Source organism: Hemiscyllium ocellatum, chromosome 20 (genome assembly GCF_020745735.1).
Source record: "Hemiscyllium ocellatum isolate sHemOce1 chromosome 20, sHemOce1.pat.X.cur, whole genome shotgun sequence".
In the NCBI taxonomy this organism is placed as follows: domain Eukaryota; kingdom Metazoa; phylum Chordata; class Chondrichthyes; order Orectolobiformes; family Hemiscylliidae; genus Hemiscyllium; species Hemiscyllium ocellatum.
Genome location: NC_083420.1, coordinates 2803955 through 2827449, shown reverse-complemented (window position 1 = coordinate 2827449; position 23495 = coordinate 2803955). Strand labels below are relative to the sequence as shown.

Sequence of the window (23495 nt, the reverse complement as noted above, 5' to 3'; positions counted from 1 at the left end):
AGTAGTTATTGTTGAGATCTGGGTTAGAAATTTAAAGGTCAAAGATTTGCTTGTGTTAAAATTACAAAGGCAGTTTGCTCAGCCATCTTGTAAAGAGTTTAGACATTTTCAGTGGAGGATGCAGGAATAAGGGATGGGCAGTACTATAAACTCTGTCTCAGAACTGATAAATGGTAGATGTGAGATATTTAAGAAATATCAAAGAAGACTGTAACAGCCAAAAGAATGCTTGCCCTCAATGAGACATTTCAGTGAAGTAGTGGCTATGCATTTAGAAGTAGACAGTAAATAAACAAAATTCATTTTATGTTTTGCAGATATAAAAATCAGATTTTGTCAGTCAACGGTAATACGTAGTGAAAATAAAAACATAGTTGTGGATAAGCAAACGGAAAAGTCAATGGGAACTGGACTTAGACCACAAAAATTCCCACTGATAATGCGAGAGGAATTTGCTTATGATTAATTTCGAGGTATATGTAATTGTTATGAAGCAGAAAGCCATTTTAGTAGTGTGTATGTGAAGGGAACCATGCATCAATAAAAGAGCTGGTTTGTATAATTTTGGCAGATCAGTTAAACTGTAAATTATCTCCAGTATGTGGGCTGTATATGTCAAGAATTTGTTGCGAATGCTTGGAGGATATAAACTATATCAATTTGTTTTTGGTAGGACTCTTAAAGTTCCATCAACAGTAAGTGATCAGCCCCAGCTTTGGGAAGCTCAACAGTTAGTTCTACTTTTTCAAGCATTTGAATGTACTGCATACAAGTGGAACGGTTTTAGTTAAAGCCGAAATCTCAAAGAATTCAGTGAGCCTTAAACTAAACCCATCAGGGAGAAATAGGTTGTGCCTCAAGTTTTTGTGATACTTGCTCATAAATACCAGCAAGCAGTAATAACATTGCTGTTATTTTGACAGCAAATTGTGAACCAATCTATTTGTGCATGGATCCAAATTTGAAACAGTGCCTTGCTTTTGTTTTTGTCTGAACCTGCTCCACATGGTTGCCAGTAAGGAGCTCAGGTAGTATTCTGAATATTTCCACAGTTTTCTTTCCAAACTGTGGCAGTACTATAAACTCTGTCTCAGAACTGATAAGTGGTAGATGTGAGATATTTAAGAAATATCGAAGAAGACTGTAACAGCCAAACACTTAAATATGTCAGTGATATATATTAAATTGTATCAGTTTATTTGCTGTTCAATTATGCAATTTATGGCAAATGACATTGATGGTAAACCTGTAAGCAATTGACGTAGAAGCTCAGTTTTATTCCATCGAGTGTCAATCATCTGGTAGTTTGATATCCTCACATCTGCTTCAGTCATTGAAGGAGGCGAGAAGGATGTGCAGTCAGTCTTTTAAAGTTTCAGCCAGAAACATTTCCGCCAACTTGCAGACTCATGAATTTCATACGTCTTTCTGCATTCTGGCAGTTTTGTTGGAGTAGGTGAACAATTTGTGATGCTGCTGAAAACGCTGCAAGAACAAGAAACAAGTGATCAAGGTTTCACCATCATTAGATGCTATCTGAAGTGGTCAGTCTTAATAAATCACAACCATTTTTCCTTTAGAGTTTGTTTTATTGTGAGATATTTTGTCATTTAATACTGATTTCCTCACACGAGGTTAGTATCTCACTGGGGCATCGATAAAGGAATTGGATGGAGGGGCTGTGCCAGGTTTCTTTACGATAGTTCACCTCAGTTTATGGGGGGATTTGTGAAATCATAAACGTTTTTTCAAGTAAGTTCAGCATTCCAACGCTGTCCACTGTGGCCTATGAATATCTCTTTTTTTTATTTTATCTCATGGATCTCCATAAAAGCAGTGTAGGCACCTATATAAAAGAAAGTTTGTGCTATATAATTGTTACAGTGTTAAACCAAGGTGTAAGGGAAAACTGGAATGGAAATCAGGCATTGTTTTACTGTTGAATTTGCTTTACTGTTGAAATGCCAGTGTTTTGCAGTTCGAAGATCAAGTGGGATTATATTTTTTTTTATTTCAAAAATATACTTTATTCGTAAATATTCATAAAATAATTTGATACACTGTACATTGGGTAATGCCATACATATGTTCACATTAACATACACAGTTTAGAATTTTCCTTCTTACATGCAGGTCTGTGCATTTCTCGCTCCTATGCCCATATATTGGGCTGAGGCGTCAGCAGAGCCCAAATGACTGCATGGGCCCCCTGATCTTCTTTAGACAGGCAGATGTTAAACGGTGGTCTTTCCCCACCACGCCTTGGCGGCAGCTGCCCCAAGCTTCAGCGCGTCCCTCAACACGTAGTCCTGGACCTTGGAATGTGCCAGTCTGCAACACTCAGTCGGGGTCATCTGTTTTAAACTCTACATGGCCATGTTTCTTTTGAAGCAGTGAGCTTGTTGCATTGTTGAGATACAGTAGCACAAGAAGTCTTTGAGTCAAGGGAAGTCGGGTTGACAACAGCCCTTGGATTGGTCAAGCCACAGTCTGCCCCAGACTGGTGGGAGCAACCAGAACCACTCAGAGCCACTAGCAGACAGCAGCTTTCATCCTCCTCTTTATGACTGGAAAAACAAATAAAACTTCAAGGAAAGAATTTTACTACAAGCAGGCAACTGTCACTCTATAGACCACACTATTTTGTCATTGCTAATTTCAAATGAGTTAAGATAACTACCCGTCCTTGTGGTCTGGAATTTTGATGTCTGGAAAATGTTTTCCCTCTTTCTATTTTTCCACCCATAATATGTGTCAAAATATCTGTCTGTATTAATTGTGAATCTGTATGTATTTGTAGTTATAAAGGGGAAGAGTTTACTTTGCATCATAGATTATGATGTGGAGGTGCCAGTGTTGGACTAGGGCGTACAAAGTTAAAATTTACACAACACCAGGTTATAGGCCAACACAGTTATTTGGAAGCAGTAGCTTTTGGAGTACTGCCTCTTCATCAGGTGGTTAATGCTTCCAAATAAACCTGTTGGACTATAACCTGGTGTTGTGTGACTTTTAACATAATAGATTAGGTGTTCTTGCTCTCTACCATTTGTTAAAGATTAGATGTGTTTATAATAATAATACTCCTGTTAATGATGAAGCCGAGTGACACAATGGTTCAGTGGTTAGTACTGCTGCTACACAGCACCAAGAACCCAGCTTCAGTTCCAACCTTGGGAGACTCTGCAAAATCCACACAGACATTCTCCCCCACCTGTGTGAGTTCATCCAGGTACTCCAGTTTCCTCCCAAACTCCAAAGGTGTGCAGGTTGGGTGGATTGGTTGTGCTAAATTGCTCCATCGTATCCAGGGATGTGCAGGTTAAGTGGATTAACCATGGGAAATGCAGGGTTATAGTGATAGGGTAGGGGGGAGTTGGATCTGGATGGGATACTGTTCACAGAGTCAGTTTGGACCCGGGTCAAATGAGCAGCTTCCACACTGTAGGGATTCTATGAATTGCTTTGGTCCTGAGTAGCAATCAGGAAAATCGGTCACCTTGGTGATTTAACTCAGGAATTTACATATTCATATTGGCTTGAGAATTATAGGGCTCAATTGTTCACAGGGAGAAAGTGAGGACTGCAGATGCTGGAGATTAGAGTTGAGAGTATGGTACTGGAAAAGCTGTAAAAATGATGAAGGGCTTTTGCCCAAAACATCGACTCTCCTGCTCCTCGGATGCTGGCTGACCAGCTGTGCTTTTTCAGCATCATACTTTCGACTCAATTTTTACAGCCTTTTTCCAGTTAAGTCATGATCCAATGACAGGGTGTGAGTGGCATTAGTGGTTTATGTAATGGTGGAATGCAATGTATTATTGCACACAGTTGGAAATCCTGGGAGACATTGCCACTCCTAACCTTGGAACTGAGGAAAGAGCCATGTGTTTGGGAGTTGAAGAGGGACCATGTACCATGGGTAAGAGGTGGTGGTGTAGAGGGTGTTCACACCATGTTTTGGTCGAAGGTGCTGGGGACATGATGGAAAATAAGAAAAAGCAACTGGTTATGGAATATCATCAAACTCCAGAATATTACTCAGGTTAGGTGAGTTGGCCATGCTAAATCGCCCGTAGTGTTAGGTGAAGGGGTAAATGTAGAGGAATGGGTCTGGGTGGGTTGCGCTTTGGCAGGTCAGTGTGGACTTGTTGGGCTGAAGAGCCTGTTTCCACACTGTAAGTAATCTAATCTAATCTACTCCCTGAAGGTGACTTGTGGAGCAATCTGTTTTCCAATAGGCTGGAAATACCATTTTACTCCAAGATCCAAAGAGTAAGATTGAATCCCACTTACTTTGATGAGTAGCCTTCCCTGAATTGCCACTAGCACAATGTCATAAAGAGCCATTACATAAGCCTGCCACTTCCCAAAAGCCTGAGTCTGGCACTGGCAATCACTTTAGTCAGAAATTTTGTTTTTCTCATCCTCCTTTAAGTTTTATTCCTTACTTATTAAATATTTTTGTTTCTTATTTATCTAAATTTTTTTCCAATCTTGTCTATTTGCTATTTTTCTTTGTTGTGTGATTTATTTTGAAATTGTGCTCATATTTTAGAGTCATAGAGATGTACAGCACCCTTCAGTTCAACTCGTCCATGCTGACCAGATAATGGCCCATATCCCTCTAACCCCTTGCTGTTCGTATTCCCATCCAGATGCCTTTTAAATGTTATAATTGTACCAGCCTCCACCACTTCCTCTGGCAGCTCATTCCATACACGTACCACCTTCTGTGTGAAAAATTTGCCCCTTAGGTCTCTTTTATATCTTTCCCCTCTCACCCTAAACCTATGCCCTCTAGTTCTGGACACCCCACCCCAGGGAAAATACTTTGTCTATTTATCCTATCCATGCCCCTCATGATTTTATAAACCTCTATAAGGTCACCCCTCAGCCTCCGACGTTCCAGGGAAAACAGCCACAGCCTGTTCAGTCTCTCCCTATAGCTCAAATCCTCCAACCCTGGCAACATCCTTGTAAATCTTTTCTGAGCTCTTTCAAGTTTCACAACATCTTTCCAATAGGAAGGAGACCAGAATTGCATGCAATATTCCAACAGTGGCCTAACCAATGTCCTGTACAGCAGCAACATGACCTCCCAACTCCTGTACTCAATACTCTGACTAATAAAGGAAAGCATACCAAACGCCTTCTTCACTATCCTATCTACCTGCGACTCCACTTTCAAGGGGCTATGAACCTGCACTCCAAGATCTCTTTGTTCAGCAACACTCCTTAGGACCTTACCATTAAGTGTATAAGTCTGCACCTCACATTTATCTAAACTAAACTCCATCAGCCACTCCTCAGCCCTTGGTCCATCTGATCAAGATTCCGTTGTACTCTGAGGTAACCTTCTTTGCTGTCCACTTTTTGATGGGAAGTTATCTTAGCTTGGAGTTTTGCATCTCACTTTGTTTTCATATTTCTGTCAGCGAGGTAGCATTTTTGTTCCCCTTTACACTGCTCTGTGTAAAGTTGTCGAAGAGCACAGCCAGTCAGGCAGCCTCTGAGGAGCAGGAGAATCAACAGTTCAGGCATAAGCTCTTCATCAGGGATCAGCCTGACCTGCTGTGCTTTTCCAGCACCACACTCTCGGACTGATCTCCAGCATCTGCAATTCTCACTTTCCCTGTGTAAAATTGTCATGTACGGTCAGTTGTCTGCAATGAGCTACATACTCCTGTCGCTGAGAACATTGATGTGTAGGGCACTAGTTTGAGAGTAGTTGCCTCTGGAAGTAACTGGTAATCTGCGTGGAGTGTACCAAGTGTTATAACAGCAGCTGAAAATTACTTTGTCCACTTCAGTGGCTTTAAAGGTTGAAAATTGAGCTCGATTATATCTAGTTGTTTTGCTGTAACAAGGTGGCATCGTCATAAATGCTGCGCTTTCCAATTTAACAACAATGAGCCGAGTGGGAAACATATGCAAGAAAATTTGTTTAATTGATAAAACTATGATTTGTTTAGCCTCTAATGCTAAACATAGTAGTTCCTGGTGAGTCATCCTTTGACATGTCAGCAATGTACACTGTCTGTCAGATAAGAAATGGAATATGTGGGTTATTTGTGCAGATGAGATAAATTCCATTGTGTATGTAACAGAAGTGGGTAACACCTCGTGTTTCACAGCCTTTTGTAGCAAAGCAGACTGATGGCATTGTTGGGGGAATTTCCACAAACTATAATTGGAATCAAAGACTTCAGCTATGATTTCTACTTTTATGAATCTAGTATTGTGTGGAGAAGGTTTACAAAAGCATCTCCGTGCTTGTTTAGTACCTCATTGTAAACATTTGTGTTAAATGTGTGTTTGACGGTGCTCAATCTTTTGTTGGCTTAATGGAAGTCAACAGGGGCATAGTATACACTCAAAAAGGTGTGTTTCTTGAATAAAGGCAATAATGATCAAAAAATGACTATCTGAACCCTTTCTGCTCATTTGATGGCTTTACTCTAGTTAGCAGTACAGAGCAGCTCAATTTCCTTGTCTAAGATCACATTTCACGGTAGCACTTAGTTCTGTGGCACGTCATGCTGCAGTATGTTATGTAAGTGATAATTACACTCAGTTCTTGATGTTGAATGATTACAGGCTTTTGTAGCATGCATATGTCAATTGAATTTCAACCCACCTTTCACTACATTGTCCCAGAGACTCTGAACAACTTTTGAATTCCTGATGAAGGGCTTTTGCTCGAACTGTTGATTCCCCTGCTCCTCGGACGCTGCCTGACCTGCTGTGCTTCTCCAGCACCGCACACTTGACTCAACTTTTGAATGAATGAATGATTTTATTGTCACGTGTATTTGGGAAAACACAGTGAAAAATGTTTTGTCACCGCAATACAATGTCATTTGGGATTACAAAATGAATTAAAAGAAATTACTTAAACAGAGTTTCATCTCTTCAATTGACAGAAAAATGTAAAGGCAGAAGCATAAGAAATAATGTTCAATTTTACAGTCCTTCTTGTCAAGTGTGGCTCCAGGCTTTCTTAAGCTCTCCGGGGTTTCTGTAAGGTGATCCGGTCTCCAGGTAATGAGTCCCCATTCTAGGTTCATCCAATGCCCCAGGAGTCCCCAGCCATTCTTTCCTGCCCCAACCATTACAAGACCAATTGCGCATCCAACTGTTGTTGCCTGGGTGACATTGTCTTACTTAGCACCAGCCAGGAATTACTCCTGGGACCTTTTGACTCTGTTTGGTTTAGGATTTGCTAAAATGATTTGCTGATTTATCAGGAGAGACCAGAAGCCAAAAAAAAATGTAAGGATAAGTCAAATTTATGGCTAAACGTATTAATCAGGGATCAATCAAAGCAGTACCATCTCCATATTAGTCTGTTCATATGTTGAGCAGATTCATTGTGTTATAATGCTAACCCACAAAATATAAAGTTAGCCAGCAGATACAAGAGTCCCATAGAGTTGATTATGATGCTCTGAAAACAACAGGAAAATAAGCTGCTTCAAAATAAACTGGGAACTTCGCTGTCTGGATACAGAATTGGCTGGCCAACAGAAGACAGCGAGTGGTAGTAGAAGGAAAATATTCTGCTTGGAAGTCAGTGGTGAGTGGTGTTCCACAGGGCTCTGTCCTTGGGCCTCTACTGTTTGTAATTTTTATTAGTGATTTGGATGAGGGGATTGAAGGATGGGTCAGCAAGTTTGCAGACGGCACATAGGTTAGAGGTGTCGTTGACAGTATAGAGGGCTGTTGTAGGCTGCAGTGGGACATTGACAGGATGCAGAGATTAGATTAGATTAGATTACTTACAGTGTGGAAACAGGTCCTTCGGCCCAACAAGTCCACACCGACCCGCCGAAGCGCAACCCACCCATACCCCTTATCTAACACTACGGGCAATTTAGCATGGCCAATTCACCTGACCCGCACATCTTTGGACTGTGGGAGGAAACTGGAGTACCCAGAGGAACCCACGCAGACACGGGGAGAATGTGCAAACTCCACACAGTCAGTCGCCTGAGCCAGGAATTGAACCCGGGTCTCTGGTGCTGTGAAGCAGCAGTGCTAACCACTGTGCCACCGTGCTGCCCATGGGCTGAGAGGTGGCAGATGGAGTTCAACCTGGATAAATGCGAGGTGATACATTTTGGAAGGTCGAATTTGAAAGCTGAGTACAGGATTAAGGATAGGATTCTTGGCAGTGTGGAGGAACAGAGGGATCTTGGTGTGCAGGTACATAGATCCCTTAAAATGGCCACCCAAGTGGACAGGGTTGTTAAGAGAGCGTATGGTGTTTTGGCTTTCATTAACAAGGGAATTGAGTTTAAGAGTAACAAGATCTTATTGCAGCTCTATAAAACTTTGGTTAGACCACACTTGGAATACTGCGTCCAGTTCTGGTCGCCCTATTATAGGAAAGATGTGGATGCTTTGGAGAGGGTTCAGAGGAGGTTTACCAGGATGCTGCCTGGACTGGAGGGCTTATCTTATGAAGAGAGGTTGACTGAGCTCGGACTTTTTTCATTGGAAAAAGGAGGAGGAGAGGGGACTTAATTGAAGTAAACAAGATAATGAGAGGCATAGATAGAGTCGATAGCCAGAGACTATTTCCCAGGGCAGAAATGGCTAACACGAGGGGTCATAGTTTAAGCTGGTTGGAGGAAAGTATAGAGGGGATGTCAGAGGCGGGTTCTTTACACAGAGAGTTGTGAGAGCATGGAATGCGTTGCCAGCAGCAGTTGCGGAAGCGAGGTCATTGGGGACATTTAAGAGACTGCTGGACATGCATATGGTCACAGAAATGTGAGGGTGCATACATGAGGATCAGTGGTCGGCACAACATCGTGGGCTGAAGGGCCTGTTCTGTGCTGTACTGTTCTATGTTCTATGTTCTAAAATCTCCTGCCAAACTATCAGTGAGGATAATAGCATTATTTATGTGCAAAAATTACTGCAATTGCAAACGTATCATTAAATATAGAAATCAAAATGTTGGTGTTTAGATGCATGGCTTGCCGAGAGCATCATCGCTGAGTTCCTCACCGTTTGAAATACATTGAACAGAGAGAAGTTCCTGTATTTGTGTAATAGATGTGATGTTCACATTCTATACAAATTATCAAAACATTTTGGGTATCTTTTAACTCCCTTTTCACAAACTGATGTGAAATAATTTCTGTTAACCTCTCTTGATACTGACATTAACTACTAAGAGTGTGGGGTCTCATCCTTCGTGTTTTAACTATTATTAGAGATTGAAATGATCCATAAAGCTGTAGTAATGCCGGGACCTCCCGGTTTATGAAGTGAGGTGATTTTGCTTTTCTCCCCTGCTGTTGCTCGGATATTGATGTTCTGGCTCCTGCTAGAGCACATTCAGGATGAAATTTTTCTAGCTCCTTGATCTTCTGCTGGGCATCTTTTAATAGGATGTGAATAAATTGTAACTAGGAAGCAGAAATACCGTGTCTGAAAGAGTAAGGTAAGCACTTGCTGCATATGGTTAATAGAGTGATAACAGAATTTAAGGGTTTTGTTAATGCAGCTAATAAATAATCAGGTAAAGCCAAAACACAACAATAAAAATTGGTTTTCACCAGTAGCATGAATTTGAGCCATAACAAACCCATTTCACAGTGCACCTAGTTTTGATTGGAACAGAAACCAAAATCTGATTGGCTATTTAACGGGCTCACAATTTTCTTTAAAAAAAGTGAGGACCAGTTTTGTCCACACCTGCTTCTTTCTCCCTTCCAAAACAAAGTTGAAAAGCATAAAGTTATTCTCTAGTTGTTCGTTTTTATGATCAATGTATACTCACAGGGATATGTCAAAGTTTTTCATCGTGTACTCATCAGAACAGATGCAAGAATACTAAATTTCAAAGCACTGGCTTCCAAATAAATCTGTTGGACTATAACCTGGTGTTGTGTGCCTCCCAGTCCAACACTGGCTCCTCCAAATCGAAATTTCAAAGGGGATAACAATTAATGCTGCATGAGGAATTGGCTGACATGTGGACTCTGATTGGTCACGGCATTGTTCTGGAGAATGCAACAGGGGACTATTGTTTAGGTGTTTATATTCAGGCAGAAACCTGTCCTTTGCAGGAAAAGTGAATATGTCCAGCCACTGTATCTGTACTTTTAAATTAAACAAGAGCATAGGAACAGTTGGGGTTTAGATGCATGGCTTTCCATTAGCATCTTAGCTGAGTTCTTATTTAGCAAGAATACTAAATTCAAAGCACTGGCTTCCAAATAAATCTGTTGGGATATGTCAAAGTTTTTCATCATGTACTCATCAGAACAGATGCAAGAATACTAAATTCTTGCATTCTCCATGGCAAAGTCTCGCCCAATCTTTGAAGACTTGTTGATCACCACACCTTTTTGCTTAATTAGCATAAGATGCTATTCCCTTTGAAGTTTGCTGTTCTAATATCTGCCCTGATGACTGTCAGATGAAAAACTTTGAATGACTGTTAATCTGTGTCACTTGACCAAATTCAGTGTGTTGTTCTTTTACTTGTGGGATGTGAGTGACACTGACTGGCCAGTATTTGTTCCGCTCCCCTAGTTGCCCCCTTGAGAAGGTGGAGGTGAGCTGCCTTCTTGAACCGCTGCAGGCCATGTGCTGTGGGTTGACCCACAATGCCCTTAGGGAGGGATTTGCAGGATTTTGACCCAGTGATAGTGAAGGAACAGTGATTTATTTACAAGTCAGGATGGTGAGTGGTTTGGAGGGAAACTTGCAGATTGTAGTGTCCCCTGTATCTGCTGTCCTTGTCCTTCAAGATGGAAGTTGGTTTGGAAGGTGCTATCTGAAGTGTTTTGGTGAATTTCTGCAGTGTATCTTATAGATAGCACAGACTGCTGTGACTGAGTGTCGGTGATGGAGGGAGTGGATGTTTATGGATGTAGTGCCAATCAAGCGGCTGTTTTATCCTGGATGGTATCAAACTTCTTGAGTATTGTTGGAACTGTATCCACCCAGGCAAATGGGGAGTATTCCATCACACTCCTGACTTGTGCCTTGGAGATGGTGAACAAGCTTTGGGGAGTCAGGAGGTGAGTTACGTGCTGCAGTATTTCTAGCCTCTGACCTACTCTTGTAGCCATTATATAGTGAGTGCAGTTGAGTTTCTGGTCAATGGTAACCCTCAGGATGTTGAACCTTGTGGATTCAGTGATGATCACATTATTGACTGTCAAGAAGTAATGGTTGGAATGTCTGTTATTGGAGAAGGTCATAGCCTGGCATTTGTGTAGTGTGCATGTTACTTGCCACTTGTTCGCCCAAGCCTGGATATTGTCCAGGTCTTGCTGCATTTTGACATGGTCTGCTTTAATATCTGAGGAGTCACAAGTGGTACTGAACATTGTACCATCATCAGCAAACATCATCTTGCATGTTGTGCATTGTAGTTCTTACTGAGCTTTCCTGTGTAACTGAGGTTGAATCTGGAGAATGACTCTGGGCAATGGCTGTGATTTTATATTTTACTGTTATTGTTATGCCATGAGAAGAAATCACCTGTTGTGTAAAACATTTTTAAAAAGATCTTAATTTTTATTTCTGTGCATTTTTTTCCTAATTTTGAACTATCATTTGTAACTAATAGGTAAAGCAGCAAATAATATCCAGCCAGAGGATGACTCCTTGGAATCTCTGCCTCAGAATCCTGTCAGAATTGCCTTTGTTTTGGTTGTTCACGGTCGAGCTTCACGACAGCTGCGGCGGATGTTCAAGGCGATTTATCACCGAGATCACTACTATTACATTCACGTGGACAAGGTAGGCTTAAGAGAAGCCATGAAACTCAGTCCCCTTTCGTTCCATGATTTAAAAGTCTAATGGGTATCTGTTAATATACAAGAAAGGACTTGGTGTGCAATGCAAACATTACATTTGTTAGAATGGTGATTATATGTGAAGAGAATATACCATTTCCAAGCTTCGTGATCTGCCCTACTATTTCTTAATGTTTATCTATAAATCAACTACTTAGAATGTTTTATTTGCCTATCATGCTCTCATGTTTTAATGATACACCAAAATGTTTTAAGAATGATGCAAGTCTACAGGATTTATGTATATTGTGTCACTGTTTTTGAATCAGAGAGGAGCACCGAGTATGTTTGGAGGGCTCTGCTTCATAGCATTTCAGTGCCAGTAACATTTTTAGTGTTGGAGAGCAGATTGCTTTGTTGCTGATACTAAAGTGTGGGTACTTTATAAAATTTTTATTCTAGTATTTATACATTTAGCTTTGCATTTGTTACAGATAAAACAACAAAATTGCTTTTAGGATCATTCTTTCTAAAGGTGATCACCTACTCAGAGTCATAGAGATGTACAGCATGGAAACAGACACTTTGGTCCAACTCGTCCATGCCTAACCTAATCTAGTCCCATTTGCCAGCACTTGGCCCATATCCCTATAAATCCTTTCTATTCATATACCCATCCAGATGGCTTTTAAATGCTGTAATTGTATCAGCCTCCACCACATCCTCTGGCAGCTCATTCCATACACGTACCACCCTCTGCGTGAAAAAGTTGCCCCTAAGGTCTCTTTTATATCTTTCTCCTCTCACCCTAAACCTATGCCCCTCTAGTTCAGGACACCCCCAATCCAGGGAAAAGATTTTGTCTATTTTCCCTATCTTGCAAGTAAATTCGGAATTAATCTAATTCAGTTACAGACAAGCTGCACATCCTTTGGGTGAAATCTTGTGCTGATCCTTGGAGCAGGAAACAAGGCACCAAAAGGCCAGAACTCACTTTCTGGACAGTGGGATGGGGCTTTGTTATTAAGTTTCAGAACTTTAAAGGTGCGTCAAGGTTCCACACAATGTACTTTGGGAAGCCATTTTCATGCTCATTAAAGCTCAGCAAAATTGAATTTCTCATCCCACTGAAGTACTGTGTTGAGGTGTGATACTGTTCTTGCAGGACTTTGGAGTGAAGGACACTGCTTCATCATTTTTGGAGAACCTTTGGGCTATACCATGATTGAGATTAGTTGGCAGTCATCTGAGTTGCATGGGGGCCAGAGAATGAGTGAGGGATGACCTTTGGGGTGTGATGGGCAAGGATCAAAAAAGGTTGGCCAAGGATGGAAGAGGAAGTGTAGAAAGGTCAGAATATTTAGCTGCACGTGTCCACTGAGAGACAAAGCTCTGCTCCTGACTTACTGGGAATGATTGCCTGTCCATGTGTGCTTTAAATATGGTGACAAAACTCTCAACCCTATAAGATAACAAGAGTGGTATCTGCTTCCTGCCAACTCCTGACACAAGATTCACAGGATTCACAAAGAAAAGCCAGCATGCTCCCCCCAGAGAGATGTGATGCTGGTTTCCACACTCCAGAATGGAGCACTCTGTTCCTGTGACAGCAAATGCTTTAGATAGCTCTATCAGATGACTTTATTTGAAAAACATTTGTTCCCACTGACCAATTTTTCTTTTTAAACTCTATTTTCAGCGATCGAACTATCTGCACCGTGACGTGTTAGAGTTTGCCAACCAGTACCCAAATGTGCGAGTCACGCCTTGGCGAATGGCCACCATCTGGGGTGGTGCAAGTCTGCTGACCATGTACCTGCAGACTATGCGGGATCTACTGGAGATGAAAGACTGGTCCTGGGACTTCTTCATCAACCTGAGTGCTGCCGACTATCCGATTAGGTATGGAAATGTTTACAGATTGAAAAGATTGATATGAAGGGTGAAGTGGCCGTGACCACTGACAATCAGGCAGGGAATACCAAAACTAACCAAATGCAATTATGTTGCATCTCCCAGTGCTCAGAAGTGCTGGATTGCATGTTAAGGAGCACTTTGATATTATTTCCCCCTATCAGCTGAATTTGAGTGTTCAGAGGACAGAATAGAGTTATGCAACTAAATGTTGTCACTAAATCTCTTTAGATAGCACCTTCCAAAACTGCGACCACTTCCATCCAGACGGACAAGGACAATGGATACATGGATCATCATCCGCTACACGTTCCTGTCCAAGCATTCACTATCCTGACTTGGAAATATATTGCCATTCCTTCTATGTCACTCGGTCAAAGTCCTGGAATTCCCTTTGTAACAGCACTATAAGTGTACCTCCACCACATTGAATATTTTTCAGGCTGAGTTAAATGGACTATTACATGACAGGTGTCAGGGAAGGTGGGATGGGTTGAAGAAATAGCCAAGCGTAGACTATTAAAAAATAGTCTACACTTCTATTCTTCCTAAGAATCTGCATAACCTCACACTTTCCCATATTCTATTCCATCTTCCACTTCTTTACCCACTCTCCTAGCCTGTCCAAATGCTTCTGCCACCTCCCTCCATTCTCAACACAGCTGGTCCTTCCACCTATTTTTGTATCATCTGCAAACTTAGCAACAACGTCCTCAGTTCCTTCGCCCAGATCATAAATGTGTAATGTGAATAGTGATGGTCCCAACATTGACCCCTGTGGAACTCCCATGAGTCACCGGCTGCCATTCTGAAAAAGAGCCCCTTATCCTTGAAGCATGCTTGACAAACTCTTCATTGACAAAATAATTCCCTCACATTTTGGTAATTTTTGAAACTGAAGGATCATCTAAACCGGCTGAGTGACTCTTTCAGCTAATGTTCATCTCGGTGTGTTGCTCAGGTCTGCAAGATGTCAAGATAAATTATGTTTTTTTGTATAGGTAGGGTTACTAAAAAAAAAACCCTGAAAGGCTCGTGACAGTTCTTCAAGCCTTGTGGCAATTAATTCCAGAAGGTTCAATTTCTACTTATAACAGTATATAATTCATCTGCATTCTTGATTCCAGTTGATCTAGCACTCATACATTAGACAATTCACCTGCCCTGTTCTTAGCTAATATGTCAGCACAGAAGGACCTAAATATCATCTCTGAATCAGCAATACAATTCCTCAAAGTAACTTTGATGAGCCAAAGACAAGACAACTTTGAATAAATGAAGCAGACCAAACTATTTTGCTCACACTGGTTTTCCATAGCTTACACACATGTTTGGCTCATTTTTGTTTTAAATTTGCTGTTGAAATATATGAATGAATTACTTTTCCTAATTAGGAATTCAGTCTTCACAATCAGTGCATTGAAACAAAGGGATCTCAATCAAAGTCACTGAAAACTAATTTAGTTTGATGCAGCACTTGGTTTCACGGGTGATTTCCAGCAGAAACCTCTACATTAAATCTCCAAGTTCATGCTGACTTAATAGTGCAGGTTAATAACTTTAATACCTGGACCTATTGATTTGATCACCCTGCTCTCCTCGGTTTACCACAAGAAGCAAGTCATCCCATTTATCTTGGCTGATTCTGACTGTGTAACCTGCTGGGTAGGGAGTAATAATCGTTAGCATTTAAAGGTTATTCATTGTGATTGATTGAAAGCCATATTTGGTGTTTAGTATAGGCAGGACTTTATAAAAATTGTTATCCGTTATATTTCTGCCGTTCATAGGTGTTTATTGCTGAGCTTATTGCCATTAATGCCTCAGAGTGCTATTTATACAGAACAGAAAATTGATATGAAACTAAAGTTGTTCAACTTACTCTCACTGTACAGTGCTTCTCTTTAACAGTCTCGGATGGTTCTTCTAAAATTGCATCTAACAAACTGTTGAAAAATTGTGCCAATTTTTTTGTATCTGTGGCTGGGAAGTGTTATTTCGAAAATTTCACAGAACACTTTGACACAAAGCAGGAGCGCAGCCTCCTATAAAGAAGTTTGTGGCTTTCACTGCTGCACAAATGCAGGGTTTCTTGTGCGTGGGCAATGTCTACTTGTTGATTATTTCTCAGTCACGGGGGTGGGTGTCACTAGCGGCACTGATGTTTGTTGCCCACCTGCAATGACCTTGAGAAGATAGTGATGATCTGTCATTTTGAATCCTTTTGGCAGTACTCCAGTTACAACTCTGGGCTTAGAGAACAATTTAGGATTGAGTTTTAAAAGTGGAACAAGACCCTGATTGGTCATGTAATGACCGTGGTTACAAACCAGAGGTCGTTCACTGCTGTAATCTAAAAGTAAATATTCTACTGTCATGTCAGATAATTGTTGTCAGTATTTATACAATGTAACTGCACTCAATTTTAATTATAAAACCTCTTAATTCAATGTGTTTATAATAATAAACTCCACTCAAATGTTAGCAAGCTGCTCTTTCGAAATAACTAGCAACTCAAAACAGCCCCAATTAATAAATTAATGCATAATACCTCTGCGAAGCCCAGGAACAGTTGAAATATTCTCCAGGACTTTAATAGCTTCCCTTTGATCACAACTGCAGACAGTACAATGTCTGTCTTGATATCACTCACTGATGGGGTCTGTCCATCCTAACCATGACTCTCACCTGTAATGTTGAATATAACCTAGCTCTGTTGTCATCAGTCCTGTCTGTCACCAGCTCTGCTAACTAATGTTGCCACCAAGTCTTCCAGCTGGATCTGTGGACTGACGCGTGACTTTGTTTTCACACATGTGGAATCTGACAGCTTCATTTCAGTACTGCTCTCCTGACATGTCACACTTACCTGCAACACCAACAAATGCAACTGAAAGAAAGGATGGAGTTGAAAACCTGAGCTTTTGTTTAAGATGTTGGTCAGACACGAATAAAAAGTATATTTTTTTTGTGATCCATTCAGAATCATCCGTCATATTTTCAAAGGGTTAATTATTTTATTAAATCATCAAGCTTTTCATATATGATCAAGGCAATTTGTGTGCAACAACAAAATAGCTAGATAAGCTTGAATATAAGTTTATCATCAAAGCTTTATAAAGCTCTGGTTGACTTTATAAAGTTCTAGTTAGGCCCCATTTGGAGTACTGTGTCCAGTTTTGGTCCCCACACCTCAGGAAGGACATACTGGCACTGGAGTGTGTCCAGCGGAGATTCACACAGATGATCTCTGGAATGGTTGGTCTAACATACAAGGAATGGCTGAGGATCCTGGGATTGTATTCACTGGAGTTTAGAAGATTAAGGGAGATTTAAAAGAAACTTACAAGATAATACATGATTTGGAAAGGGTGGACGCTAGGAAATTGTTTCCGTTAGGCGAGGATACTAGGACCCGTGGACACAGCCTTAGAATTAGAGGGGGTAAATTCAGAACAGAAATGCGGAGACATTTCTTCAGCCAGAGAGTGGTGGGCCTGTGGAATTCATTGCCGCAGAGTGCAGTGGAGGCCGGGACGCTAAATTTCTTCAAGGCAGAGATTGATAAATTCTTGATGTCACAAGGAATTAAGGGCTACGGGGAGAATGCGGATAAGTGGAGTTGAAATGCCCATCAGCCATGATTGAATGGCGGAGTGGACTCGATGGGCTGAATGGCCTTACTTCCACTCCTATGTCTTATGGTCTTACGGTAAATCAGATCCCCATCAGAATGAGCAAAGCTGTCAAAAAACTTGGCATCCAAATGTTAGTTTTATTAAGTACTTTTGAAAGAGTAGTCTTAATTACTTGCCATCATCACAAAGGAGGACACTAGCTATATGCTGGAAACAAATTCATTTAAACAGACCTACTTTGATTTGGTCTGCTTTACACACTCCCAAGTTCCAAAGTGTTCTGCAGTGTTAGTAAAAATGGACATGTCTCACTGCCATTTTGATTTCCATATATGATCTTTTCAAACCCTCTTGCCTGGCCTCAGTCTGTTTAACAGCCAGCTTCGGCCACACCAGGTACCAATTAACTCGACAGAAGGAGAGGGGTCAATAACCAGGGCCATCGATTTAAGGTAAGAGGTAGAAGTTAGAGTTCAAGAGATTAATTTTCATCCAGGTGGTGGTGGGAGTTTAGAAACCATTGTCTGAAAGGATGGTTGTCAGGAACTCTCAGCATTTAAGCGGTATTTAGATATTCACTTGAGTAAACATAGAATGGTCCAGAAGCGGGAAATTCGAATTAGTGTAGTCAGGTCTTTGTTGACTGTCATGGATGTGATAGGCTGAATGGCAGCCTGCTGTGCTGTCATCTCTGAGCTTCAGTGCTTGCAACACTCTGATACAGCTGAAAATGTGTTGCTGGAAAAGCGCAGCAGGTCAGGCAGCATCAAGGAGCAGGAGAATCGACGTTTCGGGCATGAGCCCTTCTTCACTAATACTCTGATACAACCAGGAGTTGTGTATCCGGGTCACCAGTATTTTTGCTTCTGTATAAACTGCAACTGGAGCAATTTGCATATCATTTTCAGGATGCATTGCTTGCAAACAACTACAATTTACATAGGGCAAGTTTTCATCGTCACTTTATGGAGAGATCTCAATGTACAGGCAGGGGCTAGTACGCATAAAAATTGATTTGCAATTACACTTTGACAGGAACAACTTACAAAGTCTGTCAGGGTGATTACTACAATGTGACTTTTTTTTAAATCCTTGCCAACCACGTCTATTCACAGCAGTTCTACCTCTAATCATACCAAGCTTTCTGTACTGTGAGCTTTGTGCTATGCACACAGAATAGAGACATTATATTGACCCCATTTAAGAAATTAATCATCAATTTACGTCTTCATGACAGTGCATTTGTGTGCTTACCATTAGCACTTGATGTGCCTTCTGTTATGGCTCAATGGAGCTTGATACAGAGTCAAAAAAAACCCACAGTACATTGTAATTGTGCCCTGAAGACAGTGACCCAGTTTTAATGACACTCGGCAATGTTTTGAAGTATATTTTTCGCTTTCAGCACAGGTGAATCAAAACGCAATCATTAAACATAATTTTTGAATCATGTTTCTGATCTCTTTGGATGTGGATGTTGTTTTATGGACTTGGGAAGTGGACTCTCCAGGGTCACTTTATAATCTTGGGCTAGATTTTCATTGTATTGGAGAACCTCTGACAATAATGCCATAAATCTCTGAGAATCAGGAATACCAATTTCCATGAGTGTCATTTCTGATTTTCCCAGGAAGCAGGATTGCAGGCATCCTGGATTCAAAACTGGAAGCTGTCTCCAATTTGGTATCCCTCCTGTTTGGAACTTGGAGTGTGTAAAGCAGACTAAATCAAAGTAGGTCTGTTTAAATGAATTTGTTTCCAGCATATAGCTAGTGTCCTCCTTTGGAGAGATGAGGTATCCTTCTAGGGTGGGGAATCAGGTGCTCTTGAGGGACTTGGAGGAGAGGTCAGGTTTTGTGAGAAGGTGGTCAGGTGCCCTTTGAGATGGTAGATAAGAACCTGTCTAAAATTGTAATTACCTCCATTAGGACAAGTAAAGCTGTCAAACAACTTGGCATGCAGATGTTAAATTTCTGAAGTGATTAGTTGAGGATCTTTAAATGTAAAATGCTTTTATTATCAATTCACGGTTTTTAAGATAGTGATATCATCACATGACACAACTTTATTTTGTCAGCCTGCTTCCTGAGATTTGCCCAGATAGATATTGAGGACATTGGCATGAGGGAGGCAGAGGTACAAGGTAGATGACATCGTTTGACATATGTTGGCATTAAGTTGGCATTGGACCACCCATTCAGCCAGTGCATTCCAAATTGGAATAATTCAGTGTATTTTAAAAAGTCTCCCCTTCCTTCACAATTCTTGAATAAAATATTTTAAATTTGTCCTTTGACGATCAGACCACCATTTTCTCTTTGAAAAGTTACTACTGCTACTACTTCTCTGTTTTAAAAATGAAGCCCCTTATCCTTGTCACCATTTTAAATAAATTTCCAAGTACCCTCTCCAAAGCCATCAACCTTCAACAGCCTTCTGTTTTTGTCCAATGGCTTGTTGGGGGTAATAACCTGGTATGGCAACTGTACCATTCAGGATCGGAGACGGTTACAGAGAGTGGGGAACTCGGCCCAGACAATCACAAAGGGCAACCTCTCATCTATAGAATCCATCTACCAGGCCCCGCTGTCAAGGAAAGGCCGCCAGCATTCTCAAAGATCCATCCCACCCTGGCAATGTTTTTCTACACCCTCTACCATCGGGGAGAAGGTACAGAAGCCCGAACACATGCACCAGCCGGTTTTGAACAAGTTTCTACCCGACTGTTGTTAGAATACTGAATGGACTCACAAACTCTTAACATTTGCCTGTACCTGTGTTTTTGTTTTTGCTGCTGTTTACCTATTATTTACTTATCTACGCTGCTTAATTCTGTGATCTGCCTGTATTGCTCACGAGACAAAGCTTTTCACCGTGTCTCGATACATGTGACAATAAATTCAGTTCAATTCAAACCGACCTCCACTTAGGATCTCAAAGCAGTGAGACCTGTCATTTGGCCCTCCTTAGAATCCACACTTAGGGGAAGGGAGCAGCATTCTTCATAAACAGCACTTCATACAACATAGTGAGGTGGCACACCCATAAGACAACCAGCACATGCACTGCTTAAATGTATTTTACACCCTGTATTAATTGGTCCATGACAAGCTTTAAACAAAAATGACAGCTGGAGGGAACTAAATATTGAAATCAGAATTAGAAAAAAATCAGGAATGAAAGCTGAATGAATTTCCATCACTTTCATGTACCTTCTATTTAAATAGAAGCATTAGCCCACTTAAAATAACTAATAATTTGGGGAAATTGCAGTCTAATACAATATTGATATATGAGCCACTTTAATTTTAAAATAAATCAATATTGTACATGAAAAACCAACCAGAAAATGGGAATCTTAAATATAAAATAACGGGGATATATATGTTCAGAATACATGTGAAAAACCAGCGAGAAGACTGGAATACATAAGGATTTATTTTCTGGGGCTCACATTGATATTTTTAATACAATTTGTCCAAACACAAGTTGTTAAATCAGTGTAGAATGTTGAGGAATGTGAACTCCAAATTATGATCAGCACAACTCATGTTGTCCTGGTAGATGGAGTCATTGAGTCCTACAGTGTGGAGACAGGCTCTTTGACCCAAACTGGTCCATACCGACCAAAATGTCCATCTACACTAACCCCATTTCCCTGCACTTGGCCCATGTCCTTCTGAACCTTTCCTATCCATGTATTTGTCAAAATATCTTTTAAATGTTGTTAATGTACCCGCCTCAACCACTTCCGCTGGTAGCTCATTCTATATGTGTACCACCCTCTGTGTAAAAACGTTGCCCCTCAGATTCCCTTTTATTCTTTCCCCTCTAACCTTAAACTGATGCCCTCTAGCCCTCGATTCCCCAACCCTGGGGAAAAAATTGAGTGCACTCACCCTATCCATGTTTCTCATGATCTTATACACCAATGTCCTGTACAACTGTAATGTAACTTCTCAATTTTTGTACTGCAACGACACTACCCTGACTGATGAAGGGCAATGAGCTTTCTTCCTGCCCAGTCTACCTGTGACTCCACTTTCAGTGAACCATGCACCTGAACTCCAAGGTCCCTCTATTACACTACACTCTTTAAGGCCCTACCATTCACCATGAAACGCCTACCTTGACTTGACTTTCCAAAATGCAAGACCTCACACTTATCTATAAGTGCAGCATCATGGCACAGTGGTTAGCACTGCTGACTCACAGCACCAGGGTCCCAGGTTCGATTCCAGCCTCAGCTGACTGTCTGTGTGAAGTTTGCACATTCTCACTGTGTCTGCGTAGGTTTCCACCAGGTGCTCCGGTTTCCTCCAACAATCCAAATATGTGCAGGTTAGGTGAATTGGCCATGTTAAATTGCCCATAGTGTTAGGTCCATTAGGCAATGGGTCTGGGGGTGGGTTACTCTTTGGAGGGTCGGTGTGGGCTGGTTGGGCCGAAGGGCCTGTTTCCACACTGTAAGAAATCTAATCTAAATTCCATTTGCCATTTCTTGCCCACTTCCCCAGCTGATCAATGTCCTGCTGCAATTTCTGATAACCTTCCTCACTGTCCATGATATTACCTATTTCAGTGTCATCTGCAAACTTACAAATCATGCCTTGTACATTCTCATCCAAATCATTAATATAGATAACAAACAGCAATGGGCCCAGCACCGACCCTGTGGGGCACTCCACTCATTCCTGATGAAGGGCTTTTGCCTGAAACATCAACTCTCCTGCTCCTTGGATGCTGCCTAACCTGCTGTGCTTTTCCAGCACTACATTCAGGACAAGCCTCCAGTCCAACAAGCATCCTTCCACTCTTACCCTCTGCTTCCTATCAAGCCAGTTATGTGTCCAATTTGGCAACTCGACCTGGATTTTGTATGATCTAATCTTCCAGAGGAGTATATCATGTGGAACCTTATCAAAGGTCTTAGTGAAATCCATGGAGATGTCATCTCCCACCCTGCTCTTGTGAACCTTACTGGTCAATTAGAGTCATAGAGATGTACAGCATGGAAGCAGACCCTTCAGTCCAACCTGTCCACACCGACCAGATATCCCAACCCAATGTAGTCCCACCTGCCAGCACCCGGCCCATATCCCTCCAAACCCTTCATATTCATATACCCATCCAAATGCCTCTTAAATGTTGAAATTGTTCCAGCCTCCACCACTTCCTCTGGCAGCTCATTCCATACATGTACCACCCTCTGCATGAAAAAGTTGCCCCTTACGTCTCTTTTATATCTTTCCCCTCTCACCCTAAACCTATGCCCTCTAGTTCTGTACTCCCCGACCCCAGGGAAAAGACTTTGCCTGTTTACCCTATCCATGCCCCTCATAATTTTGTAAACCTCTATAAGGTCACCCCTCAGCCTCTGATGCTCCAGGGAAAACAGCCCCAGCCTGTTCAACCTCTCGCTGTAGCTCAGATCCTCCAACCCTGGCAACATTCTTGTAAATCTTTTCTGAATCCTTTCAAGTTTCACAACATCTTTCCGATAGGAAGGAGAACAGAGTTGCACCCAATATTCCAACAGTGGCCTAACCAATGTCCTGTACAGCCGCAACATGACCTCCCAACTCCTGTACTCAATACTCTGACCAATAAAGGAAAGCATACCAAACGCCTTCTTCACTATCCTATTTACCTGCAACTCCACTTTCAAGGAGCTATGAACCTGCACTCCAAGGTCTCTTTGTTCAGCAACTCTCCCTAGGACCTTACCATTAAGTGTATAAGTCCTGCTAAGATTTGCTTTCCTAAAATGCAGCACCTCACATTTATCTGAATTAAACTCCATCTGCCACGTCTCAGCCCATTGGCCCATATGGTCCAGATCCTGTTGTAATCTGAGGTAGCCCTTTTCATTGTCCACTACACCTCCAATTTTGGGGTCATCTGTAAACTTACAAACGGTACCTCTTTTGCTCGCATCCAAATCATTTATGTAAATGACAAAAAGTAGAGGACCCAGCACCGATCCTTGTGGCACTCCACTGGTCACAGGCCTCCAGTCTGAAAAACAACTCTCCACCACCACGCTCTGTCTTCTACCTTTGAGCCAGTTCTGTATCCAAATGGCTAGTTCTCCCTGTATTCCGTGAGATCTAACCTTGCTAATCAGTCTCCCATGGGGAACCTTTTGAACGCCTTACTGATGTCCATATAGATC

General features: G+C 41.4%; 1 protein-coding gene across 1 annotated transcript in view; it reads left to right on the top strand.

The window, feature by feature from the left end:
* Window positions 1–23495, top strand: part of xylt1 (xylosyltransferase I) — a 245698-nt gene that overhangs the window by 155227 nt on the left and 66976 nt on the right. The window contains exons 3-4 of the mRNA XM_060840935.1: window positions 11600–11772; window positions 13468–13670. Of these exons, the coding sequence (XP_060696918.1) occupies window positions 11600–11772; window positions 13468–13670 (376 nt within the window). The remainder of the gene's footprint in view (window positions 1–11599; window positions 11773–13467; window positions 13671–23495) is intronic.